General features: G+C 51.3%; 1 protein-coding gene across 3 annotated transcripts in view; it reads right to left on the bottom strand.

Annotated features, from left to right (window-relative positions):
* Positions 1–22,062, bottom strand: part of Sez6l (seizure related 6 homolog like) — a 156,915-nt gene that overhangs the window by 5,736 nt on the left and 129,117 nt on the right. The window contains exons 10-15 of one of the 3 annotated variants that reach the window (NM_001415749.1): positions 19,097–19,293; positions 14,180–14,374; positions 11,324–11,515; positions 3,753–3,947; positions 2,272–2,304; positions 107–221 (exon numbers count right to left, since the gene is read on the bottom strand). In NM_001415749.1, coding sequence (NP_001402678.1) covers positions 107–221; positions 2,272–2,304; positions 3,753–3,947; positions 11,324–11,515; positions 14,180–14,374; positions 19,097–19,293 — 927 coding nt within the window. Of the gene's footprint in view, positions 1–106; positions 238–2,271; positions 2,305–3,747; positions 3,948–11,323; positions 11,516–14,179; positions 14,375–19,096; positions 19,294–22,062 lie in introns of all 3 variants that reach the window. The other 2 variants (NM_001415748.1, XM_087578551.1) reach the window with 2 other exon arrangements.

Raw genomic sequence — 22,062 nt, 5'->3', positions numbered from 1 at the left:
CAGCCTCTCATATCCCAAGAGGCCACCGTTTCCAAGCATCAGGCAGAGATGCCGGGGGGGGGGGGGGGCCCAGAGGTGCGGCTCACAACTGCACGACCCCACCTACCTCGTGACATAGATGTAGGCTCCTCCCAGTAGCAAGGAGATGAGAAGGACCGGAATGAAGATGGCTAGGGCCATGTTCCCGCCTTCCAGTGAGGACTCTGCTGCTGCTTCTGCTACTAAGCACACAAACCACTGAGCTTCATGTCTCCCACGAGCCCCACACCCACGAGGAACCTGGCTGTCATGTGAGTGCCCCTCCCTAGCTGACATCCCACGGCCTTAGGCACCGGAGAGCCAGGGAGAGACAGAGAGGGTCGCTGGCCCTTGCTAAGGAGCCCAGAGTCACCCTAGGCTATGGGGTCCATTGGAAAGCAGGAATTTGGTTAAAATTCAATTCAGGGGGTGACTTGGATAAAGTTCCAGAACGACCTTGCCTTGTTCTCTGGACACTTCTGTGAGCAGCTGCACCAGGCTGGGGGTCCCTTCATGAGCTTGTCTGTGAGATGCACCTAGGGGTGACCTGGGGGCAGTTCTGACAGTTCTACTGCCCAGCTTCCTGCTGCTCCCAGCACATGTGACAGTTGCAGAGATCATAGCGGATAAATGGGCAGACATTTATCCCAGCACAGTTTGAGGGTGGATCCTCCTCTCCCATGTTGGTTCTAGAGGCTTGAGCCCCTCTGTGGCAGAGTCTCACAAAGCCCACCTATCCTTCCATCTGTAACCCCTCAGCCACTTCCTTCATGGGTGAAAATAACCACCCCTGACCTCCACAATGAACACGCACACCCAGGACCCTGGCTCCGTTCATACCCCCTGAGCATCGGGCCCCCGGTGGCCTTGCTACTATGGCTCACTGCACAGCAAAAGGAAGCCAGGGAGTCCCAGGCAGAGGGACAGATGTGAGGACACGCTGCTTCCTAAGATGAATGGCTGACCCACTACCCTCAAGACTTATCTTTGTCCCCTGCCCTACTTTGCTGGATTAACATGCATCTGTCATAGGACCATCGGCTGAGGACCTGTACTTCACGGGTGTATGCTGTACATTGCCAGACACTACACTAACGGGAAGAGCTGTTGAACTGGTTATGGCTTTTCCTAGGGAAGATGAGCAGGTCACCGTCCTGCACTGAACTGACTGGACATGGTGTGGAAGGCAGGCTGCTTCAGGTGTGGGGAGTGTTCATCTTTCCTGTTGTCCTGACTGGTTCAGGAATCCCCTAGGAGACACATCTCTGAGGTGTATTTATGAGACATCTGGAAAGGTCTACATGGGGAGGGAGACCCACCCTAGACACAGGCAGCTCCATACCAGGGAGCTGGGGTCCCTGACCAAAGACAAAGGAGACAGTGAATGGGCATCAGTGTCCATCTCTGCTTCCTGACTATGGGCGCGGTGAAGCAGCTGCCTCAGGCTCCTGCTGCTGTGCATCCCCTCCATGACAGGCTGTACCCTGGACCACAATCAGCCCTTCCTCTCTTAAGCTGCCTTCACCAGGAGTCTTGTCACAGCAAGGAGACAGGTGACTAAGACAAGAACTGAAGGGAGGAATCTCAGAAATGAGAGAACCCTGGCTAGCTATTGCCACCTGTTCACAAGAACAAGCCACACCCAGGAGGAGAGGTGGCTGTGCCAGGGAGCAGAGTCAGAGGGAGCAGGGTTGCTTCCAGCAGCTTTTGCTACTGCAGCTACGAGGATGCTCTGCCCAGGATGTGAGGTGAGTCTCTCATCTCTACAGCACCGGGGGGTGGGGGGAGGTTGGAAGCTGTTGGGCATGATGGAGCTTCTCTGACTGAAAGGCCACTGTAAAATCTCTTCAGGTTCTACTTAGGGACGTAAGTGAATTTTTATTATTGTTTTTGTTAGTTTTTTGCTTTTATATATTATTTATTCTTGCTTTTATTATTGTTCCTTCTTTATCCTCTGTCTCTTTGTCTCTCTGTCTCTGTCTCTGTGTGTGTGTGTGTGTGTGCGCCATATTGGTACAGTTCCCACAGAGGCCAGAAGAGGGCGTTGGGGCCCTGGAGCTGGAGTTACAGGTGGTTGTGTGCTGCCTAACATGGGTGTGGGGCACAAAACTTAGGTCCTCTGCAGAGCTGTGGACTCTCTTAACTGCCTATCCCTCTCTCCAGCCCTCGTACCTATGTCTGGAGGCCCTGGGAAGAAGCTATCAGGCACAGCTGCCTGATGTATTAGAACTTACGAGAGGGAGTAAGACTCACCTTCCAACGCATGTTCAAAACTGTCTTGGTTAACTGAAAGGGAAATAGGAAGCAGAGTCAATGCCTAGGGAGTTCACTGCTTGCAGAAGCAGAGGTTTTGGGCCCCAAGAGTGCGGTGTGAGCGTGGTGCCCATGGTGTCTAGCAGGACAGCTCCCCATGGTACCTCCCGTGACGTCAAGAGGAACAAGACGGGTGAGCAACCTCAGTGTCATGGATGGCGGTGGCATATGCCACACATTCTGTACCATGCCCAGAGCTCGTGCATCCCTGCCCACCCCTTGCCAATCCCCTCCTGCACGGGATGGTTCATTACCATGGCTTTACAGAGAGCAAATGGGTTCAGAGAGGTGCGGCGAGGCCTTGGAGGTCACACAGCTTCTAACCCACAGCCTTAGCCTCTATCACAGCTCATAACATTTTGTTTTGCTTTTTTTTTTTTTTTGACAGCCTCTTGTGCTGGCCTTGAACATTCATTGTCAGCCTCCCAGTTGCTGTTCTGGTGGGCGTATAGCACCACCTCTAACTATATAATATTTTCGTGGGGTCTTTTTATATTGTTTCCAATGATGTGTGACTCAGGATCCTGATACCGACTATATTCATCTCCCCTATTTATTGACTGGGAGCAGTAATCTTATAAGTTGTTTTCATAAACTCCTATTTCTTATAAAGCCCTGATGTTCAAGGTGCTGGGATGATAGCCCACGCTCCATTACCAGCGCCACCCTGCTGGCCGAACACTGAACTGCGCCCACCAGGACACTCCCCGGTGCAGTGTGCAAGTGAAGGCTTAAGCGGGAGATTACACCCACAGCGGGCAGGCTGTGCTGGCCACCGTGCATGCACGCTCTGCAAGTCCCAGGGCTCCTGATTAGATTTAGACTAATTGAAGCCCCCAATGGAGCCGTGACGCCCTCTGCTGAGAAGCTGGCTGGCTTCTCAACTGGAGAATTAGTGCGCAGATTTATAGGTTGATGTTTTTTCAGAGGGGGCCATGACTGGGCTGCAGTGGCTCTGTAAGAGCTGGTGTGTTCTCTCTGTCCCTCCGTGGGGTGGCCCTACGTTAGCAGGAGGCATGCATCCCCCAGAGGTGCCCAGTCGTGCCTTAACCTCCACAACCCTGAACCAAACAGACTTCTTCATAAAGTATCCATTCTCAGGTATTTTGTTATAGTAATAAACACAACGGGATCAAGAGTTGGCTTGGTAGTGCACACCTGCCATCCCAGAACTTGGGAAGTAGAAACAGGAGAACAGGAGTTCAAGGCCAGCCTTGGTTACAAAGGAAATTCAAGGCTAGACTGGGCTACATGCGACCCTGTCTCAAGAAACACATATGTGAAAGACAAAAAGAAAAGAAAAGAAAAAGAAAAAGAAAAGAAACCAGACTGGACAGGCAGCCACTGGATTTGGATTCCATGAAACTCGCCCTCAGAGCAAGCTCAGTTTCCCCTCTCCCTGGTTCCTTGGGTCACTTTACCTTTACAGATGGGCAGGGGCCCGCTCCAATGGGACGGCTGTCCCAGAATGCACCGGATGGTCACTTCGCCCATGAGCTCAAAGCCCTCGTAGCACATGAACGTGAGGGACTCTCCGGGTAGGTACAACCGCTTATACAGGATCTGGTATCCGTTTTCAGGCAGCCCTGGGTTGTCACACGCCAGGGACTCCTCGGCTGAAATGAAGGCAGACACGACTCTGAGGCAGTCCCAGTCTCTGGGTGACATAGCGCACCGCACCCGGCGGCATCCTCTCTCCAGAACCCCACCTCGCACCCTCCACCCGGCTCGCCCAAATGGTTCCCACTCTGTCTACCATCTCTGGATACAGACAACATGTAGGTACCACAGAAGGCAAAGGGTTAAGAAACAAAACAACAAAACCAAACCAAAACAAACCAAACCAAACCAAACCAAAACAAAACAGAACGCAGTTCTCCCATTTACTAGCTGTGAGATCTCCAAAGGAGAGTATTACACCTTTTCTGGTCTTCAGTTTTTCTCCTTAGCAAATGGGAATATGGCTGCAGGACCCCACAAGGGCCCAGGTGTAAGAGATGGAGAATGTCCTCGCCCTGTAGAGGGCGCTCAGTAAGGGATGGATGATGGTGGCGATCGATTATCAATTAAAAAGACAGTCCACTCCTTCAGAGCCAGTCTGGTGTGTTCCGATCTAGTCCCACCACTCATTTCACCTCCAGGAATCTCTCCCCGACGCCACCTGCCACGGACTGTCTACTGTTTCCTCCCTCCAACTTGTAGTGCCCACGCAGTAAGTAAAACACTGCGTTACCCGGGTCAACTGCCTGGAGAGCCAAAAGCCAAGTGGCTGCAACCAACAGGCTCACGCCTCCCCCTGGTGGCTGTTCTTGGGTACTGCGGACGCCAAGTCCAGGCAGAGGCAGACCCTAAAGGTGGAACTCTCTGGGTGAGCCATTTGCCAGGAAGCACCGCTCCGCACAAACCCTCAGACACAAGATTTTAAACTGTGGCAAAATCCTCACAAAGTTTACCCACTTATCCGTGAACAGCCTACTTCTAGGACCCAGTGCCCTTTGTTGAGGCGGACCACTATCGTTAAGGCCCATCTACCGTACTCCAGCTTCCGGTCTCCGTGTGAACTCATACTGGTGTGACTGTACCCTGGGTGAACAGATTCTCGATCCTCGAGGCTCCTGCCTTGAATCATAAGCACTTCTGTTTTTGTTTTTCTGTTTGTTTAAGCCAGGGTTTCTCTCTGTAGCCCTGACTGTCCTGGAACTCTGTAGACCAAACTGGACTGGAACGAAGAGACTCCCCCGTGCCTCTGCTCCCTTAGTGTTGGGATTAACAGCGTGTGCCATCACAGCCCGGCTAGGGTTTGCCTGCTTGCCTGCCTGCCTGCCTTCCTTCCTTCCTTCCTTCCTTCCTTCCTTCCTTCCTTCCTTCCTTCCTTCCTTCCCTCCCTCCTTCCTTCCTTCCTCCCTCCCTCCCTCTTCCTCCCTCCCTCTCTCGCTTTCTTCTTTTCTTCTTCTTCTTCCTCTTTTTTTTTTTTTAAAGATATTTATTTTATGTGAGTACATTGTTGCTGCTTCAGACTCGCCAGAAGAGGGCATCAGATTTCATTACTGATAGTTGTGATTGCTGGGAATTGAACTCAGGACCTTTGGAAGAGCAGTTGGTGCTTTTTAACCGCTGAGCCATCTCTCCAGTCCTAGGGCTTTTTTTTTTTTTTTTTTTTTAAGGCTGAATAGCATTCCATGGATGAGCAGACCATTTCCTGTGCCCCAATTTCACACGTGACTTACCTTCACTATTAGGTTAATGTAAACAGTATTGATATCACCGTGGGGGTGCAAATCCAACCAAGTCCCACTTCTGGTTCTTTGGGGTAGACCACCAGAAAAATAACCACTGGGTCCCAGGGCAGCCCGTTTTGATTTCTGAAGGTGTGTCAGGTACTCCATGCTATAGTCCTACTAACGACGTGCAGGTTCCAGCATCTCTCTATCTGAGCCCCACCTGTGGGCCCTCACGCTGGTTTGAGAAGAGCCTCAGTTTTTAGTGTCACCTTCTGGGCTTGCTGCCGGCCATTCAGGAAGATGAGAGCTTCATCAGTGACTTTAGGTGCTCCTAGGTGAGCAGGACTCAGGAGAGAAGGGCCTGAGGAAAGCCTGTGGCTTCCATCTGTTTTTCTGGTGTAACCCTGCTGGTTCAGGACTCAGGGGAAGTGGCCTGCCTAAGCTCACAGGAACTGGAGGTGTTTGGCAACTGCTCCCAACTGCCCTCCAGGGCTACTTTGTCTTTTCTCCCATGACTGTGCCTGCCTGCACTAAACACATGTGCCTTGGCAAGTGAGGGGTCCTCTCTGCCTGCCCTTTCCCCTCTCTCCCTGACCTGTCTCCTCTCTTCTCCTCTCTTCCTCCCTCCCTGCCCTCTCTCCTCCCTCCCTTACCTGTCTTCTCCCTCTCTGCCTTGTCTCCTCTCTCCCTTCCTCCTCTCTCTGTCTCTGCATTACCACTTTCCTTTTGTCTCAGGCAAGTTCTGGGACCATCCCCTGAGTATGGCCGGACCCCTGAGACTTGCTGAACGTCTTCTCCCTTTCCCTGCCCTCCCTGTCCAGGCTCCACCACAAGGACCCCAGACTTGTGGCCTACGGCAAGGACCTCAAATGGTGTTGGCTTTTATTTTGTAAAATGCATCTAAGGACTTGCTGGCCCAGGTCTGTCCCTAGGGATTCCAATGCCCTCGAAGCTTCTTTAGTGTCCCCAGCACCGTGAAAGAGGTGATGGTGTGCGTTCTCTCTCTGATGCTCCTCCTTCCGGGAACTCAATCATTTCAGGATCCCAGAGCCCAGTGCAGGGTTTGGTTCACAGGAAACAGTGATTCAGCCACCTAACATACCCCACTAACATGCTACATGATGTGCCAGCACACTAGAATGAGGAGGGTCGTGCTTTGAATGTGAAACGCCACTAGCAGGCTCGTGTGACTCAACACTTGTTGCCTGACTGGGAAAGTGGTGTAACCTTTAAGAGGTGAAGTGTCGGGGCTGGGGATTTAGCTCAGTGGTAGAGCGCTTACCTAGGAAGCGCAAGGCCCTGGGTTCGGTCCCCAGCTCCGAAAAAAAGAACCAAAAAAAAAAAAAAAAAAAAAGAGGTGAAGTGTCCCTGGAAAACTTGGGGGGGGGGTGGGCCTTGAGGTTTTATGCCTCGCCTCATTTCCTGTTTACCGTCTGCTTTCTGAGTGCAGATACAATGTGTCCAGCAGCCCGAACTCAGCCTCCCCTCCACCTCCCCCTCGCCATGCCGCTAAGCTGGAATCAACCCTTTTCCCCTGGAAATTGCTTCTAGATGGCGCTCTGTCCCAACTGTTCACAGAAGTAAAGAAAATAAATCTAAACTTGGCTCCCTCCCTGGGACTGAGGCTGGAGGCTCACAGCAGAAGACAGATGAGCCCCCCCCAGTAGCTCTGTAGTGTCAGGAGTCAGGACCTGTCATGCCGGATCTCTGCTTCTTTGGAGGCGGCACTACTGGCTAGGCTGGTAGTCAAATGGCAGTGATCTGCTGGGGCAGAGCAGCCCGAATGCTTCTTAGCCACAATCTCCGTCAGCCCTATTACCTCACAGCCAATGTTTGCTCAGTCAGCCGTGTAAGTGGTCTCAGTTTCCCAGAGAGAAAATGAATGAATGGATAAAGGTCTATCAGTGACAGCCATCAGGGCCAGGAAGAATTGGGGCTTTCATCTGGAACAGGTCAGCTGGTGGACACTGGCTCCCACCCTTGACACTGGAGCTATTGTCTTTAAACCTGACAAAAACTTTTAGAAGGTTGGCTGGCAGAAAGGGACCTTCTAGGCCACCATACAGTTGGTAGTATAGGCAAGTTCCGACAGACACTCATTCCGTTTCCCAGAGCTATGTGGGACCTGCAGAGAAACTGGGGTGGGTCACTCAGTGTTCTGCCCTTGAGATCCTGTACACTCCTTGTTCTCATGAGTCCATAGACACACAAGTGAGGAGCTTGATACAAATGGTGGGTGCAGGAGACAGATGCAGCCTTGTGCGCTGGAGAACCTCCTTCTGTGAAGGGAGGGCTGACTAGAACCCGACTGTGCCAGGCCAGCAGGAATGTAGACTGTGAGCCTCTTTCTGTTCAGTCCTTCCAGGGCTCAGCCATGCTGAGCATTAAGGAGGATCTGGTCCCCACCTTCCTAGAATAGAGCCCCCTAAAATCCCCCATAGTACCCTGCAAAGCCCCCTGCAATCCCTGTAGTGCCCTGTAGTACCCAGAAGTGACCAGCAGATGGCGATGGCACCCCAGGGAATCTCTCTATAATCCTCTGATGATGTAAACTTGTCTGATCTTGAATTATTGAATGATGCTACAATCCTGGTGCTGCCCCGACGACCCCTCCCCATGCTGGGATCATAGGTGTGGCTACCGTGCCTGGCTGCAGGATGCTATTCTGAAATGGACAGTTCATTTTGACGTGTTGCTTGCTTTTTGGTTGCTGTGATACAATTCTTAACCCAAGCTATTAAGGAAGGGAAGGGTCTATTCTAGCTCACAGTTCATTATCCACCGGGATGACAAAGGCACAGACGCAGGAGCATGAGGCAGTGTCACACTGTACCCACAGTCAGGAGGCATTGAGATGCAGTCCCCTTTGTATCGTCTTTTCTCTGGAAACTCCACACGGACGTGTCCAGAGGTGTGTCCCCTCCAGCCGCCGTGGAGAAGAGGTGACATCACGGTATGGCTAATTTGTCACTTTGTTCACAGCTGACGTATTTGAATGTTCATTTTGGATAGATGATACCCAAGCCTTTGAGGTCCCAGCAGTCATCACCAAAATGCCTGCATCTTCTCCAGCAGCAGCCTGCAGCCAGCTTTGTCACTTTGCTACTATGCAACTCGGGCTGGCCTTGAACTTGCAATCCTCCTGCCTCAGCACTGCTGGGATTACAGGTATACACCACCAGAGCTGGCTCAGAAAATCATGTCTTTATAGGATCTTCCAATGACCCTGGGAGACAGATACAACCGTCTCCCTCCCTCCTTTTTTTTTTTTTTTAAGTTCTTTTTTTCAGAGCTGGGGACTGAACCCAGGGCCTTGCGCTTCCTAGGCAAGCTCTCTACCACTGAGCTAAATCCCCAACCCCTCTCCCTCCCTTCTTATCTGTGGCAAAGAACTATTGGGGCACCTGCCACAGTTGCTTGGCCATTAGCCAGTGGAGACAGGCTTTCTGAGAAGTTGCCACCCATTGACAACAACTTGCTGCATTGCCATTTCACAGACTGAGTAAACTGAGGCCCAGGTAACTCATCTGTCCAGTGTCTCACAAGGAGAAAATGGTCAAGCTTTAATCCCAGCCTGGTGATACTCCGGCTCTCCCCTCCTCCAGTGAGGCTGCCCCATTCCTCCTCTCCCCACTTCCTCAGGCTCTCCCTGAGCCTCCTAGTGTCCTGACACCTGCTGTGACTTGTGAGCTCATTAGTGTGGGTGTCAGGGAAGCTGGCTCCACTCAGTCCTGCACCTGTCCAGGAACTTGGGACCCAGTGGAGGGAGGCTCCAGGTTTGAGGATCTTGGGGCTTTCATAGCCTGCTGCAGGGGCTGTCTTTGGAGATAGTTGGCTTGGCCCATCCTCTCGCCTGGGGTTTCTGCTGCATTGGTTGCAAGAATGGGGCTTCTGAATAGGTGGGTATCTCTGGGAGAGCCCAGAGCTTATACTTTGGGCTCTGGAGTCTGCTCCTATGTCTGATGTTGAGTGTTCCTCACAGGTCTCTGTGTTGAGGGTTGCTCCTAAGGGTGACACTGGGAGATGGGGTCTAGTGGAGGCCCTGGAGTCATCTGGCTGTTCCCTTAAAGGGACCCTGGACCCAGCTCTCTGCTTGGCCACAAACTCTGACCAAGATGCACATCAGATCAACCCCCCTGTACTAAAGATGACAGACTGGGGCAGTAGGGCTCAACGATCCCTTTTTCTGTCTACATTAGTCTGCCTCAAGTATCTAGTTATGGATATGCAGGCTACTGTTCCCCGTGAACCCAGCTCTGTAATTTGCACACAGGTGCCAAACAGGATCTTGGTCACAAGCCAAGGAGAGAGGACGTGTTCACCTTTGACTACTTTCTCTCCTCTATCAGAAATGACACACCTCAGATTGTTTCCTTTCCTTTCTTCACAGGAGCAGAGGCACCGAGGCAGCAGTGTGTTGCCCAAGTCGAGCAGGACTTGGCTTTGCCTGTCTGCTGGTGGGGCTACTTGCTGCTGGAATTGTTGGGGGCCAGACCTGGGTAACAGGTCACAGAGGGCATTCCCCCTGGAGGGGGAGCCAAGGCCACCCAGGTGTTCGCTGCCAGGGCTCTGTTCTCCCTCTTCTTATCTAAGTATCAGTTCCTAGGTCCCCCAGACTCCCGAGGCTCAGGTGTGTTTTGTTCGTCTGTCTCAGTGTGTCTCAGTGTCGTCAGTGTATCCAGAGTCAGGTCCCTTGGAGCTGGAGTTACAGGCAGTTGTGAGACGCCCAAAATGGGTGCTGTGAACACAACTGTTTTAAATAAACCTTGGTGATGTGTGAAGCCCTTTTCTTGCCTTGCACCACATTGGTCAGTAGTTGCTGAGGGCAGGACTGCTGAACAGGACTCCTGGGGCTCATCAGAAGCTTGGCCTTGCAACTGAACTCTCTGTTAGCCGGCTGGTAACTAGTGTTAACTAGCTGGTGGCCAAGGCCTTTCTGAACCTTGGCATTCCTCTCCTCTATCTCTCAGATAAGGTTTCCCTGTAAAGCCCAGCTTGGCTGTGAACTCTCAGTCCTTCTGCCTCAGTTTCCCCGAAAGGGATGACAGACATGTCCCATACCTCGCTTTAAAATCTTCCCTTTGTTCTCTCTCTCTCTCTCTCTCTCTCTCTCTCTCTCTCTCTCTCTCTCTCTCTCTCTCTCCCTCCCTCCCTCCCTCCCTCCCTCTTTTTTTTCCATGTATATGCTTGTCCTGCAAGCATGTGTGTGTTGGCATCATGTGGGCATACATGTGTGACTGAATTCACACTTTGGTGTGTGTGTGTGTGTGTTTGTGTGTGTGTGTGTGTGTGTGTGTGGTGTGTGTGTGTTTGTGTGTGTGTAGGCCAGAGGTTGACGCTGACAATGGGCATCTTTCTCTACTACCTTCTGCTTTACTGAGGTGGTAGCTCTCTCTGAACAGAGTTCCAGACAGACGCTTAGCCTGCAATCCTCCTGTCTCTGAATCCTGATCATGTTTATCCTGGGATGCTGGGGATTCAAACTCCAGCCCTCAAGTTCGTGTGGCCAGCAACTCATCCACTGAGCAGTCTCTCCAGCCCCGGCACCCTCTTCTTAACAAGAAGACAACAGCCAAGTCCTTGAGAGAGAAGTGAGGGAGGCTTGGCAGCAGGCTGCCCTGTTTCCCTGAAAGCCTTTGTTCACATAAGCTCCCCGTCAGTGCCAGCCATTTGGTGGCGTGTGCACTGTGATGCCTCCCCACCCCAGGCCTTTCTCTTCTGCAGCAGGAAGCAAGCCTGAGACAATGACCCCGGATTGAACACGGACTCACAGACACAGTGGGGCAGGCGAGACGTCCAGATGGGAGTTCCTGTCTCGCGGCTGTAGCAGGTGAGAAGAGAGCTCCCTTCAAGCACAAACCCAGGGCTACAGGTGTACTGGATGGTGGTGCCCACTAGCAGCACAGGGTCTGAGATGAGGCGGGTGGAGTGCTCTACCTCCCCGGGGTCAGTACAGTACATAACTGCCAAGAGAAGAACACATGGACACACAGTGATGCACAGGTCACCAAGGTTTACAGGAGGATCTTCTCCTGTGAAAGCTTCCCAAGTCAGCCCTTGGCCCTTTGAGGACACAGCACGCAGATACAAAGAAGTGGTTGGAGAACAGGACAGGCGGGAAGAGACCCAGAATGCTATTCCTGAATGTGTCCCAGGATTTTCCACTAGGTCTTGAACCTACTGCTATAGTATACATCATCACTGAGGAGGGTGAGCATGGGTGGGGGCACAGTGAGGAGGGTGAGCATGGGTGTGGGGCACAGTGAGGAGGGTGAGCATGGGTGGGGGCACAGTGAGGAGGGTGAGCATGGGTGGGGAGCTCTGTGAGAAGGGTGAGCCTGGGTGGGGAGCTCTGTGAGGAGGGTAAGCATGGGCAGAAAGCACTGTGAGGAGGGTGAGCATGGGTGGGGAGCTCTGTAAGGAGGGTGAGCATGGGTGGGGAGCTCTGTGAGGAGGGTGAGCATGGGTGGGGAGCTCTGTGAGGAGGGTGAGCATGGGTGGGGAACACTGTAAGGAGGGTGAGCCTGGGTGGGGAGCTCTGTGAGGAGGGTGAGCATGGGTGGGGGCACTGTGAGGAGGGTGAGCATGGTGGGAGCATGGAAGAGGGGGAGCACAGGTGGGGAGCATGGTGGAAAGGGGACAGCTCAGTTTGAGCTTCCATTCCATGAAATTCTGAACAATGTCCAGAGTGGAGGGAACCGAGTGAGGGTTGCCCCTCTTCTCTCTGTGATGCCTGACACTAGAAAACAAGCATCAATTACAGTTTAATTAAAAAATCAATACAGATAAAAGGGAAACAGTAAACTAATTAAAAAGGAAGGAAGTGAACACCTGAGTGATGTGAACAGTGTCCACCATCCTAGTCAGAGCCGCCATGGACAGTTGATGCTCATGAATCCCTTCACACGGATCCCTTCACACACATCCCTTCACACGCATCCTTTCTCATACATCCCTTCACATGCATCCCTTCACACACATCCCTTCACACGCATCCCTTCACACACATCCCTTCACACGCATCCCTTCACACGCATCCCTTCACACGCATCCCTTCACACGTATCCCTTCACATGCATCCCTTCACACGCATCCTTTCTCATACATCCCTTCACATGCATCCCTTCACACGCATCCCTTCACACGCATCCCTTCACATACATCCCTTCACACAGATCCCTTCACACGCATCCCTTCACACGCATCCCTTCACACGCATCCCTTCTCGCTCATCCCTTTACATGCATCCCTTCACACAGATCCCTTCACACACATCCCTTCACACGCATCCTTTCACACGGATCCCTTCTTGCTCATCCCTTCACATGCAGTATCTATTTGCAGTTATTTCTACCTGAAGCTGTCTGTCTGTCTAGCCACCCATCCGTCGGTCCTATCTATCTGTCTATTCATGTAGCCACCTATGTACCTATCTGTCTGTATCTGTCCATCTGTCTGTCTACCCATCCATCTAGATATAGTTTTATGTAGATATAGAGAGACATATTATATGCCACATACAGTTGTGTTACTTACCTCATGTGTATGTATATGTATAATGTATATGTATATATCATACACATTGTATATTAAACATATGGTCTACAACTCCATTTTATCTGCATATATATCCATGTCCAGGGTTATTCCACACACATGCACATATGCACGCACACACACACACACACACAGATATAGGTGTACATCTATACATGGATACAGAGAAATACTCACACAGGAAATGTCACAGACCTGGCCCATCTGTACCTATCAACCCATCTGCCTATCTGTCCATCCATCTATCCATTCATCCATCTGTCCATCCATCCATTCACCCACCTACCTGCCTGCCTGTGTCTGTCTGAGTGTGCCAGGTGCTGCAGGCTCCACACCTGTTCTCGTGTGTGTGTGTGTGTGTGTGTGTGTGCACATGTGACTGACTGCAGCTCTTCAGTAGAGTTCCCTGTGTTGCCCGGTTGCTGTCTTTTTTCTTACATGGCCCAGTTCCTGCCCTATCCCTTCCCATCCCCCTCATCCTCTGCCGACATATGTCATTATTGAGCTGTTCTGATTCTGATCATGAGAAACAGGAATATCAGACTATCACCCTGACATCCCCTGCAACAGGGTTGGGGTTGGGACTTCGATGCTGGGAGGAGAGGCCAGCGGCTTGCAGGCTCAGCTCCTTCCCTTGTTGTAGGACACCAGGGAGAAGCCAGCAGCACTCCCTTTCTTATCCCCCTTTCAGGACGAAGAGCATAGCCACTACTCATGGCTGGCCCTGTACTCCTGGGGCAGCATCCTAAAGTCAGCAGGAAGGAAGCTAGTTGCCTAGGAGGGAGGTAAAGTTGGAGCAGGATGGGTTTGGCTTTGAAGAGTCAACATGGCTTCCACACAGGCTGGACACACTATCATTTACTACAGCCCCCACTGCCCCTGTCACCCTCCACCCCATGCACTTTATTTATTCACGTTTCCACTAGGTTGTAGGCACCAGAAACCAGGGTTCCAATATTCAAGAGAGGAAGCCAGCTCCTACCTTAAACATGTGGTTGACACCATGTGGCATGTGCCCTTGGGGGTGGCTTTTTCTACTCAACAACTTAGGGAGAAGAAAGCTGACTTACTCTTTTCACAAAACGGGGGGTCGCTGCTCCAGCTGAGGTCCCACTGGCAGGTGAGGGTGTCACTCCCCACGATGTCGTAGCCAGGGTCGCACTGGTATGTGATCCGGGCTCCCCTGACCAGCTCCGTGTGGGAAGTGGTTTTCCAGCCGTTCTGAATTTCAGGCAAGTCTGAGCAGGAGTCGTTCCGTGACACCTCTTTAAAACAAAGACATCTTCCTTAGGTTTGGGAGGAGAGGTTTCAGACTCAGAGTCATGTGCTTTACAGCTACCCCCCCCCCCAAGCCTGAGGAGGATTAGTTCACAGCAGGACAACAGCTTACCGCCAGTGCAAGCCAGCGGAGAACCTTGTCCACAACCCAGGACACTCAAAGGCGTCGCTGAGCTATCCACTGGTGGGATCCTCTCTTCCTCCTACAAAACCCTGTCACTGAGGTGACAGTCCAAACCTTACTCTTAACTGTCCTCGTGTCAGAGTGTACAGTGAGCAGACCCGACCCAGTGTTGTGTCCTTCTAAGGACAGCGGCGTTCTTGACCGCCCAAGGAAAGCTGCCCTGAGCAGGAAGTAGAAGCTCCCCCCAGGATGTTATTGCAGTTTTATTTGGAGAAAGGACCTCTCCAGGCTGTCTGCCGAAAGAGGACAAGGGAAATTGCTTCTAGAGTGGCCTGGAGGGGAGGACAGGGGGCCCTATTTTTAAGTCTGGGACGCAGCTGCCTGTGCTGGAAGGTGGACTGAGAGGGAGAGATGGGACGGACGCCGTGGGCTTTCTCTGGCATTTAGACAGAAAGCTTTGGCCATCCGACCTTCAGTGGGTGCTGCTGTACCATACCCCTGTGCAGAACTCTGTCCCCTCTGTGGCAGGAGTGACTTTACTTTCTCCACATCATTCTCTCCCTGGGTAGCATGACTGAGTCACCTACACACACCATTCAGTTTCCAGAGGTCGCTACCAGGGAAATGGAAATTCTGTTTTCCCCCAGGGGTGTGGAGATGCCCAAACTGTCTGTCTCCTTAAGCTCTTGTTAACCCTGCTGCAAGCAAGGAGACGTTCTGGTAGTCAAACAACTCTCTCTGCTTCGTCTTGATCTGTCTCTGTCTCTCCCCTCCCCCTTCTTCCCTCGCCTCTTCATTTTCTTCCACTTTCAGGAAGTCTTCTGTCAGCCTGAATTCACTGCCTATCTGAAGATGTCCTTAAATTTCTAACCTTCCTCTTCCCAAATGCTGGGAGTCATTTATGAAGTTTTGGGATAGAACCCAGAGCTTCATGAGTCTCCCCCACCCCCTTTTAAAAAAGATAGGATCTCACCATAAAGCCTTGTTTGACCAGGGTGGTCTTGAACTCACAGAGATCCACACACATCCATTTCCTGAGTGCTAGGATTAAGAGCATATCCCACCCTGCCTGGCTCTTAGGGATTCATGCAAGCCAGAGCCCAGGCTAGCCCTTCCTCTCTTTTAAAGAAGAGGTACAGCTCCAGTCATCTTTGAGACACACATTTGGCTTCACCGTCTTCAACTGCAGAATGAGGTCAAGGATCATGACACTGTCCATTCCACATGGCACAGCCAAATGGCGGTTAACGCAGGCCTGATAAGATGTATGAACCTCTGTGTATTTGATTATGGGTCTGTGAAGGCCTTGGCAGGCACTAGGAATCTGAATTAATGACTTCATGTTCATGGCCATATAGCACCAGGATCTAACCAATCTCTGGGCAAAATAAATGCCCAGAAGTATCAAACATGCTGTGCTGTAATGGTTTGAATAGGTTTGTCTTCCGTGGACTTCTGTATTTGAATGCTTGGCTACAGGGAGTGGCACTCTTAGGAACTGTGGCCTACTTGGAGGAGGCATGTTCTTGTTGGAGGAAGTGTGTCACTATTGGAGGCGGGGCTTTGAGGTCTCCTATGCTCAAGCTACGCCTATGGTGGCACACAGTCTCCTGCTGCAGCCAGGAGTTCTACATCCTGGTAGGGATCAAGATGTAGAACTCTCAGCTCCTCCTGCACCAGGCCTGCCTGGATGCTGCCATGCTTCCTGCCATGATGATAATGGACTGAACCTCTGAAACTGTAAGCCAGCCCCAATTAAATGTTGTCCTTACAAGAGTTGCCTTGGTCATGGTGTCTGCTCCCAGTAGTAAAACCCTAAGACAAGCACCATGGGCCTACTTTGTGCTCATAGCAGGTATCAGTAATCAATCATTTGATTGCCTTTGGATCAAGTGGAACCCTTCAGTCCTCAGTACAGCACTGCAGGGGACATTATCCCTTAGGTTAGAGTTCATTTACTACTCCCTAACTAGAGGAGTGAACACGTAACACGCATGACCAGCCCTGAACCTTCACAGCACACACGGCTTCACACTCAGTGTACAAGAACACTTCTTTAGGACACTGGCCAGATGCCGGGGTCACCTTGATCAGCCCTGGATGGAGTCAGATCTTTGCCATCTAGCTGATGCCATTCTGTAAGATTGGCTCGGGCACTGGGCCATAGAGGAACCATGGGATGACCTCATCTTACAGCCGAGAGGAAGAGGGAGGCTCTGGAGACGGATGGGAGCAAAGCCACCAGAACCCTTCCCTCCAAAGGGCACTCATCAGAAGGGCATCCATCTGTGCCCCGCCCATGAGAAAATCTCAGGAGTTGCAGCAGCAACATCCCATCTGCAGCATAAGAAGGGGGAGGAAGCCAGGTCCAAGAAGCAGGATGGAGAGTGTGCATGCCTGCCTTAGCCTTTTGGAAAGTCAGAGAAGTGAGTGGGGGAGGCAGATGAGGGTGAAGGCTGCTTGCCAGCTGAGAAGACAAAAGTAACTGCCTTATGGGAGCCCGTGCCAGTCTCCTGGGGTCACTACTGGCCAGAGGTGTACCTTGTCAACTTAGAGAAGGGCAGACAGGAAAGTCGGTGTTAGAAAGAGGCCAGAAATCTCCCAGGCGAAGCATGGGAAACCTTCATTCATCCCAAGGAGCTCTGTGGTATAGAAATCAGGGGCTTGGCTGGATGAGCCCTCTGTTTCCCTGCTGCATCCTGAATTTAAGATGCCTTGCCACTTTCCGGGAGGAGCTAGCACAGACCACAACCACCAGTTTAACCTTGTTATCAGGATGTGCAGGGTGTCCCACCATCCCGGCCATGAGCGGTCAGGCATTAACCATCCCTCTCACCTTGAGGAGATCTACATATAACAAGAATATCACAGAACAGGGGACATGGAGAGCCGGGAACCAGGCTACCTGGGTGTGAGCTTCGGCTCCACCCTGATTCACCAATCCCGGCCACGCTCTGCGACCCAGGGCAGCTTCTGCCAGGCTGGGAGAGGGTTGGCTCTGCTGGATGCCCAAGTCTCTTTGGTGCTAGGTAAGAAATGTGTCATGGTGTCCTACCTTCCTGACTGATGTGGGTGATGGTGGACTGGGCCAAGGGAGTGTTCGTGGAAGGGTATAGAGAGATGTGTGTGGATCTGAGACATGTCTCGAAAGGCAGGAGTACGGATGGAGGGAGGCAAGGAAAGAAGACAGGAAAAGCAGGGAAGCTGTCATCCCACTTGCTAGGAAAGGGTGTGGCTGTTGCTATTGGTATTGTTGGTGATGCTGATAGAGGTGGTGGTGATGATGATGGCGATGATGGTGGTGTGGGTATAGGTCCTGTGGCTGTGGTATACATGTCCTGCTAGTTAGAGCTAAAGGGCTGGTGACTATGGTTGTGTAAATGGTGGTGGCTACTGCAGTTGTGGTGTTGTGGGTTATGGTGGTGGTGGTGGTGGTGGTGATGATGATGATGGCGGTGGTGGTGGTGGTGATGATGGTGATGACAGTGATGATGGCGGTGGTGGTGATGGTGGTTATGGTGATGGAGAGTGAGATGTGAACTGGCCTTAACCTTGACCATGTGCTGTTTTTCTTGCTTTGCTTTATGGAGGGTTCATCGGTCACTCTGAGGAACCAAGGAAGATGCACCCTGCTTGTGCGTACAGGCCTTGAAGCAGGTGAAGGAGGACAGGCAGGTGGTGCTGCCATGTTTAAGAACTCAGCAGAAAGGGTATCTTAGGAAGAGCTGGCTTTAGGTCAGGAGACAGAGAGCAGATGAGGGTTGAGAAGGTGCCAGCAGAGGGAGGTGGGTATGTGCAGTGACATCAGGGCAGAGGGCAAAATACAACATGCCTTAGTACTGGGAGGTCACATTTTCTAAGTGCTCTCATCAGTTCCTCAGTGTCATGGTTTGGATATGTTTGGCCCAGAGAGTGGCACTATTTGGAGGTGTGGCCTTGTTGGAGGAGTAGGTGTGGCCTTGTTGGAGGAGTAGGTGTGGCTTTGTTGGAGTGGGTGTGGCTCTGTTGCAGTGGGTGTGGTCTTACTGAAGTGGGTGTGGCTTGTTGGAGGAGGTGTGGCCTTGTTGGAGGAGGTGTGTCACTGTGGGTGTGGGCTTTAAGTCCCTCACCCTATCTGTCTGGAAGCCAGTATTCCACTAGCATCCTTCAGACGAAGATGTAGAACTCTCAACTCCTCCTGCATCATGCCTGCCTGGATGCTGCCATGCTCCCCGCCTTGATGATAATGGACTGAATCTCTGAACCTGTAAGCCAGCTCCAATTAAATGTTGTCCTTATCAGAGTTGCCTTGGTCATGGTGTCTGTTCACTGCAGTACAACCCTAACTAAGACCACTCAGTATTTCCACTTTACACACACGAGAAGATGCTCAGAGTGGCTCACTGACTCTCACAAGATCACACAGACTTCCACAATGGTGCTAGGACATAAACCCTGGTCCTCATGACTCGAGAGCCTACCCCTCTACAGCCACACATGACCATGCCTGCGCACTAACAGATTCAGCATCCACACAGATGTACCCATGGGAAACCACCATGCGTTTCCTCCGACACAACCAAGATGGATGGGTTAGGGTACCTACCTATATAGTTCATGATAAATCCCTGGCCCTTGCCAAAGATGAGGCCAGCAGGATCCGAGTGGAACTGGATGGTGAGGTCCGGCGTGGAGGAGTACAGCTTCTGAGGGCTGCTGTTGCCAAAGTATTGGCCCAGGACGTGGGGCACAACCTCATCTCCGTCATAGATGGTCAGGATGTCGCTGTTGCTTAGATTCAGGCTTGATGGGCAGAGAGAAGAGGAGGAGGGGGTCACTGGAGACTCCTGCCTGTCTGCATAAACGCCGTGTCACCTTTCGAGGGACACAGAATTCCTTCAGATATGCACTGTGCCAGGCTGCAGGCTAGGAAGCAGGGCTGGAAAGGCCTAGGCAGTAAATGGGACCAGGACACATTGCTCCCTCCCATAAACACCACAGGCAGACCTGTAGACGCATGGGTTCTGGAAGGTGCCTTTATAAAGTGGCTCTCCCCAGTTGGGTCTGTGCAGCCATATCCTGCACAGTAACCGGCTGGTTTCACTATCCCATCAACCACAGTGTTTGATGGTGCAGTGGCATGCTGGGCATGGGGCTGTGTGCTGGGGATGTGCCGTGGGTCTTTTTTCTTTGACGCAGAAGAAGCTGAGCGAAGGTGATGAGGTCACCTGACATTACTGTGGTTCTCTGGGCCCTGCTGACCACAGCCTGCCTGTTCGAGGGAGAAGGGCGAGCTGCTTCTTATGATTCCTCAGAATCAGGAGTTCTCCCTTGTGTGAGGAACGGTGAGTGCATTATGCAGGAGCTGCGCTCCAGCCTGTTACCATTACCCAAATTCAAGGGTGATGCGAGAATCTGCAGGACAAGGCCTTGCCACCGACACTGAGGACTGAGGTGAAGGTTACTGACACACGGGGCAGGTGCAAGCCCAGCCTGCCGAGTCTGCCTGATCCTAGCCCACCTGAACCCTCTGAAATCACCGGACCTGGTCAGTATCTCATCTTCTGCACCAGGCCAGCTTCATGAGCCTCTCCTGCGCCCTTCCCAACTTACAGGCCCATCCTGTACACCAGCCTAGCAGGCTGAGTCTACCTGACCCTAGTGCTCCCCCCCACCCCATTTCCTGGCGCCATGTCTAACCTCCATACCTAGCAAGGGTCATACTTCCTATGCTCCAGTTCAGTCTGGTGTGTCACTGGATGCTAGCCCACCCATTCCATATCCAACTTCAAATGCAGCCCAGGTTGCACATCCTGTGCACTGGTCCAGTCTGGTGAGTTTCAAAGACCCTAGGAAGCTTGCATTCCACCCAGCCTCTAACCTAGGTTGGGATCGGGTGCACGTTTGTGCTCCTGTGTATCCTGGTAAATTCCTGGAACCTTGCCTGCCCACACCATCCCCACGTCTTAAGCCTAACTTGGGTCTCACAGCTCATGTGCCAGCTTAGCCCGGTATGTGCCCAAGACCCCGCCCGTACCATCCCTAACTCCCTGGCAGAACTCAGGTACCAAAGCCTAAATAGATCCCACCATCGGTCCCATTGCCTGCTTTCCTGGACACTTCTTAACTGGAGTCACTCCCTTTCCTCCAATCGAAATTGTCCCCGAGCAACTGAGGGGGTTTCCTACCATCTCTTCATGTTTGATTGACGGAAACGAAAGAAACTTGGGCGACAACAGAAACCAAAAATGAAAGATCCACAAGCAAACCCCAAACCAAGCTTGCCACCACAGAAGCTGCCTTAAATCTCACCTCAGACATATAACCCACCATGAAAGTCTGTATGTCCAGGTCTTACCAGAAAACCCAAGCAATATGAAGGGCCAGGACAGGATGTCACAAGCACCCCTCCCAGCCACAGACCCACCGTAGACTGGTTCCCCAATAACAAATCACCTAGATGAACTCCTGGACATAAGAGTTTACAAGAACGGCTATGAAATCCATCGAAGAATGCAAAGGGTTTAGGCAAAACAAACAGCTCAGTGAATTTAGAGAGATTAGCAACGAGTGGATCCCCAGGAAAGCACAATGAATGAATGAATGAATGAATGAATGAATGAAGACAATTTAGGATTATAAAACTCAAATTGAATAAAGATTCGGAAATACTGAAGAGAGCTCAAGCTGAAGTAAAGACGCATTTGAAAAACCCAATGACCCAATCAGAGCCACAGTGGAAAGCTTCATAAGCAGAATGGAGTAAGCAGGAAGAATGCCAGGACTGGAAGATAAAGTAAATTATTATTAGACAGGAGCAAAATATTAACAGATTTAAAAGCACTCAATAGAAACACGAAGATAATTCAAGGCACTGGGAAAGCACAAAGTCTCGGACTCATAGGCATATTGAAGAGGAATTCCAGACCAATGGAACCGACTACGTCTTTCAGTAGATCATAGAAGAAAACTTCCCCAAACCAAGCAAAGATGCTTCCATAGAGACACAAGAAACACACAGAACACCAAATAGAGGAGCCGGAAAAGAAACTCCCACAGCATAGCACTAAAAATATAAAACAAAGAGAGGGCACTGGGAACTGCAAGAGGGAAATCACAAGTCACATTTAAAGGAAAACCCAGACTAACAGCTGATTCCTCAATGGGAACATTAAAAGCCAGAATGGTCTGGTACGTCAAGTTCTGAAAGATCACAGAGGCCTGGCTACTAGAAAAGCTATTTGACATAGTTGAGGGAAAAAAGAAAAAGTTTCCCAATATGCTATGAACAGGCTAAAATAATTCATGTCCACTAAAGAACTCTGCAGTGCATAGTGGAAGTGATACTTTGGACCTAACAGAGAAATAAGCACAGCCAAGACAGTACAGAAAGGAAATAAAAGTATAATTGTTGAAATACAAAATAGGACTAAGCACACACACTCACACATGCACACACACTCACACATGCACACACATATACAACTCACACACATACACACATTCACACACACTCACACATTCACAATACTCATACATATGTTCACACACACACTAACACAGACATCACTC

This window comes from Rattus norvegicus, chromosome 12 (assembly GCF_021556685.1).
Source record: "Rattus norvegicus strain SHRSP/BbbUtx chromosome 12, alternate assembly SHRSP_T2T, whole genome shotgun sequence".
In the NCBI taxonomy this organism is placed as follows: Eukaryota; Metazoa; Chordata; class Mammalia; order Rodentia; family Muridae; genus Rattus; species Rattus norvegicus.
The sequence above is the reverse complement of the archived record's forward strand: the minus strand, read 5'-3'. Positions and strand labels throughout refer to the sequence as shown.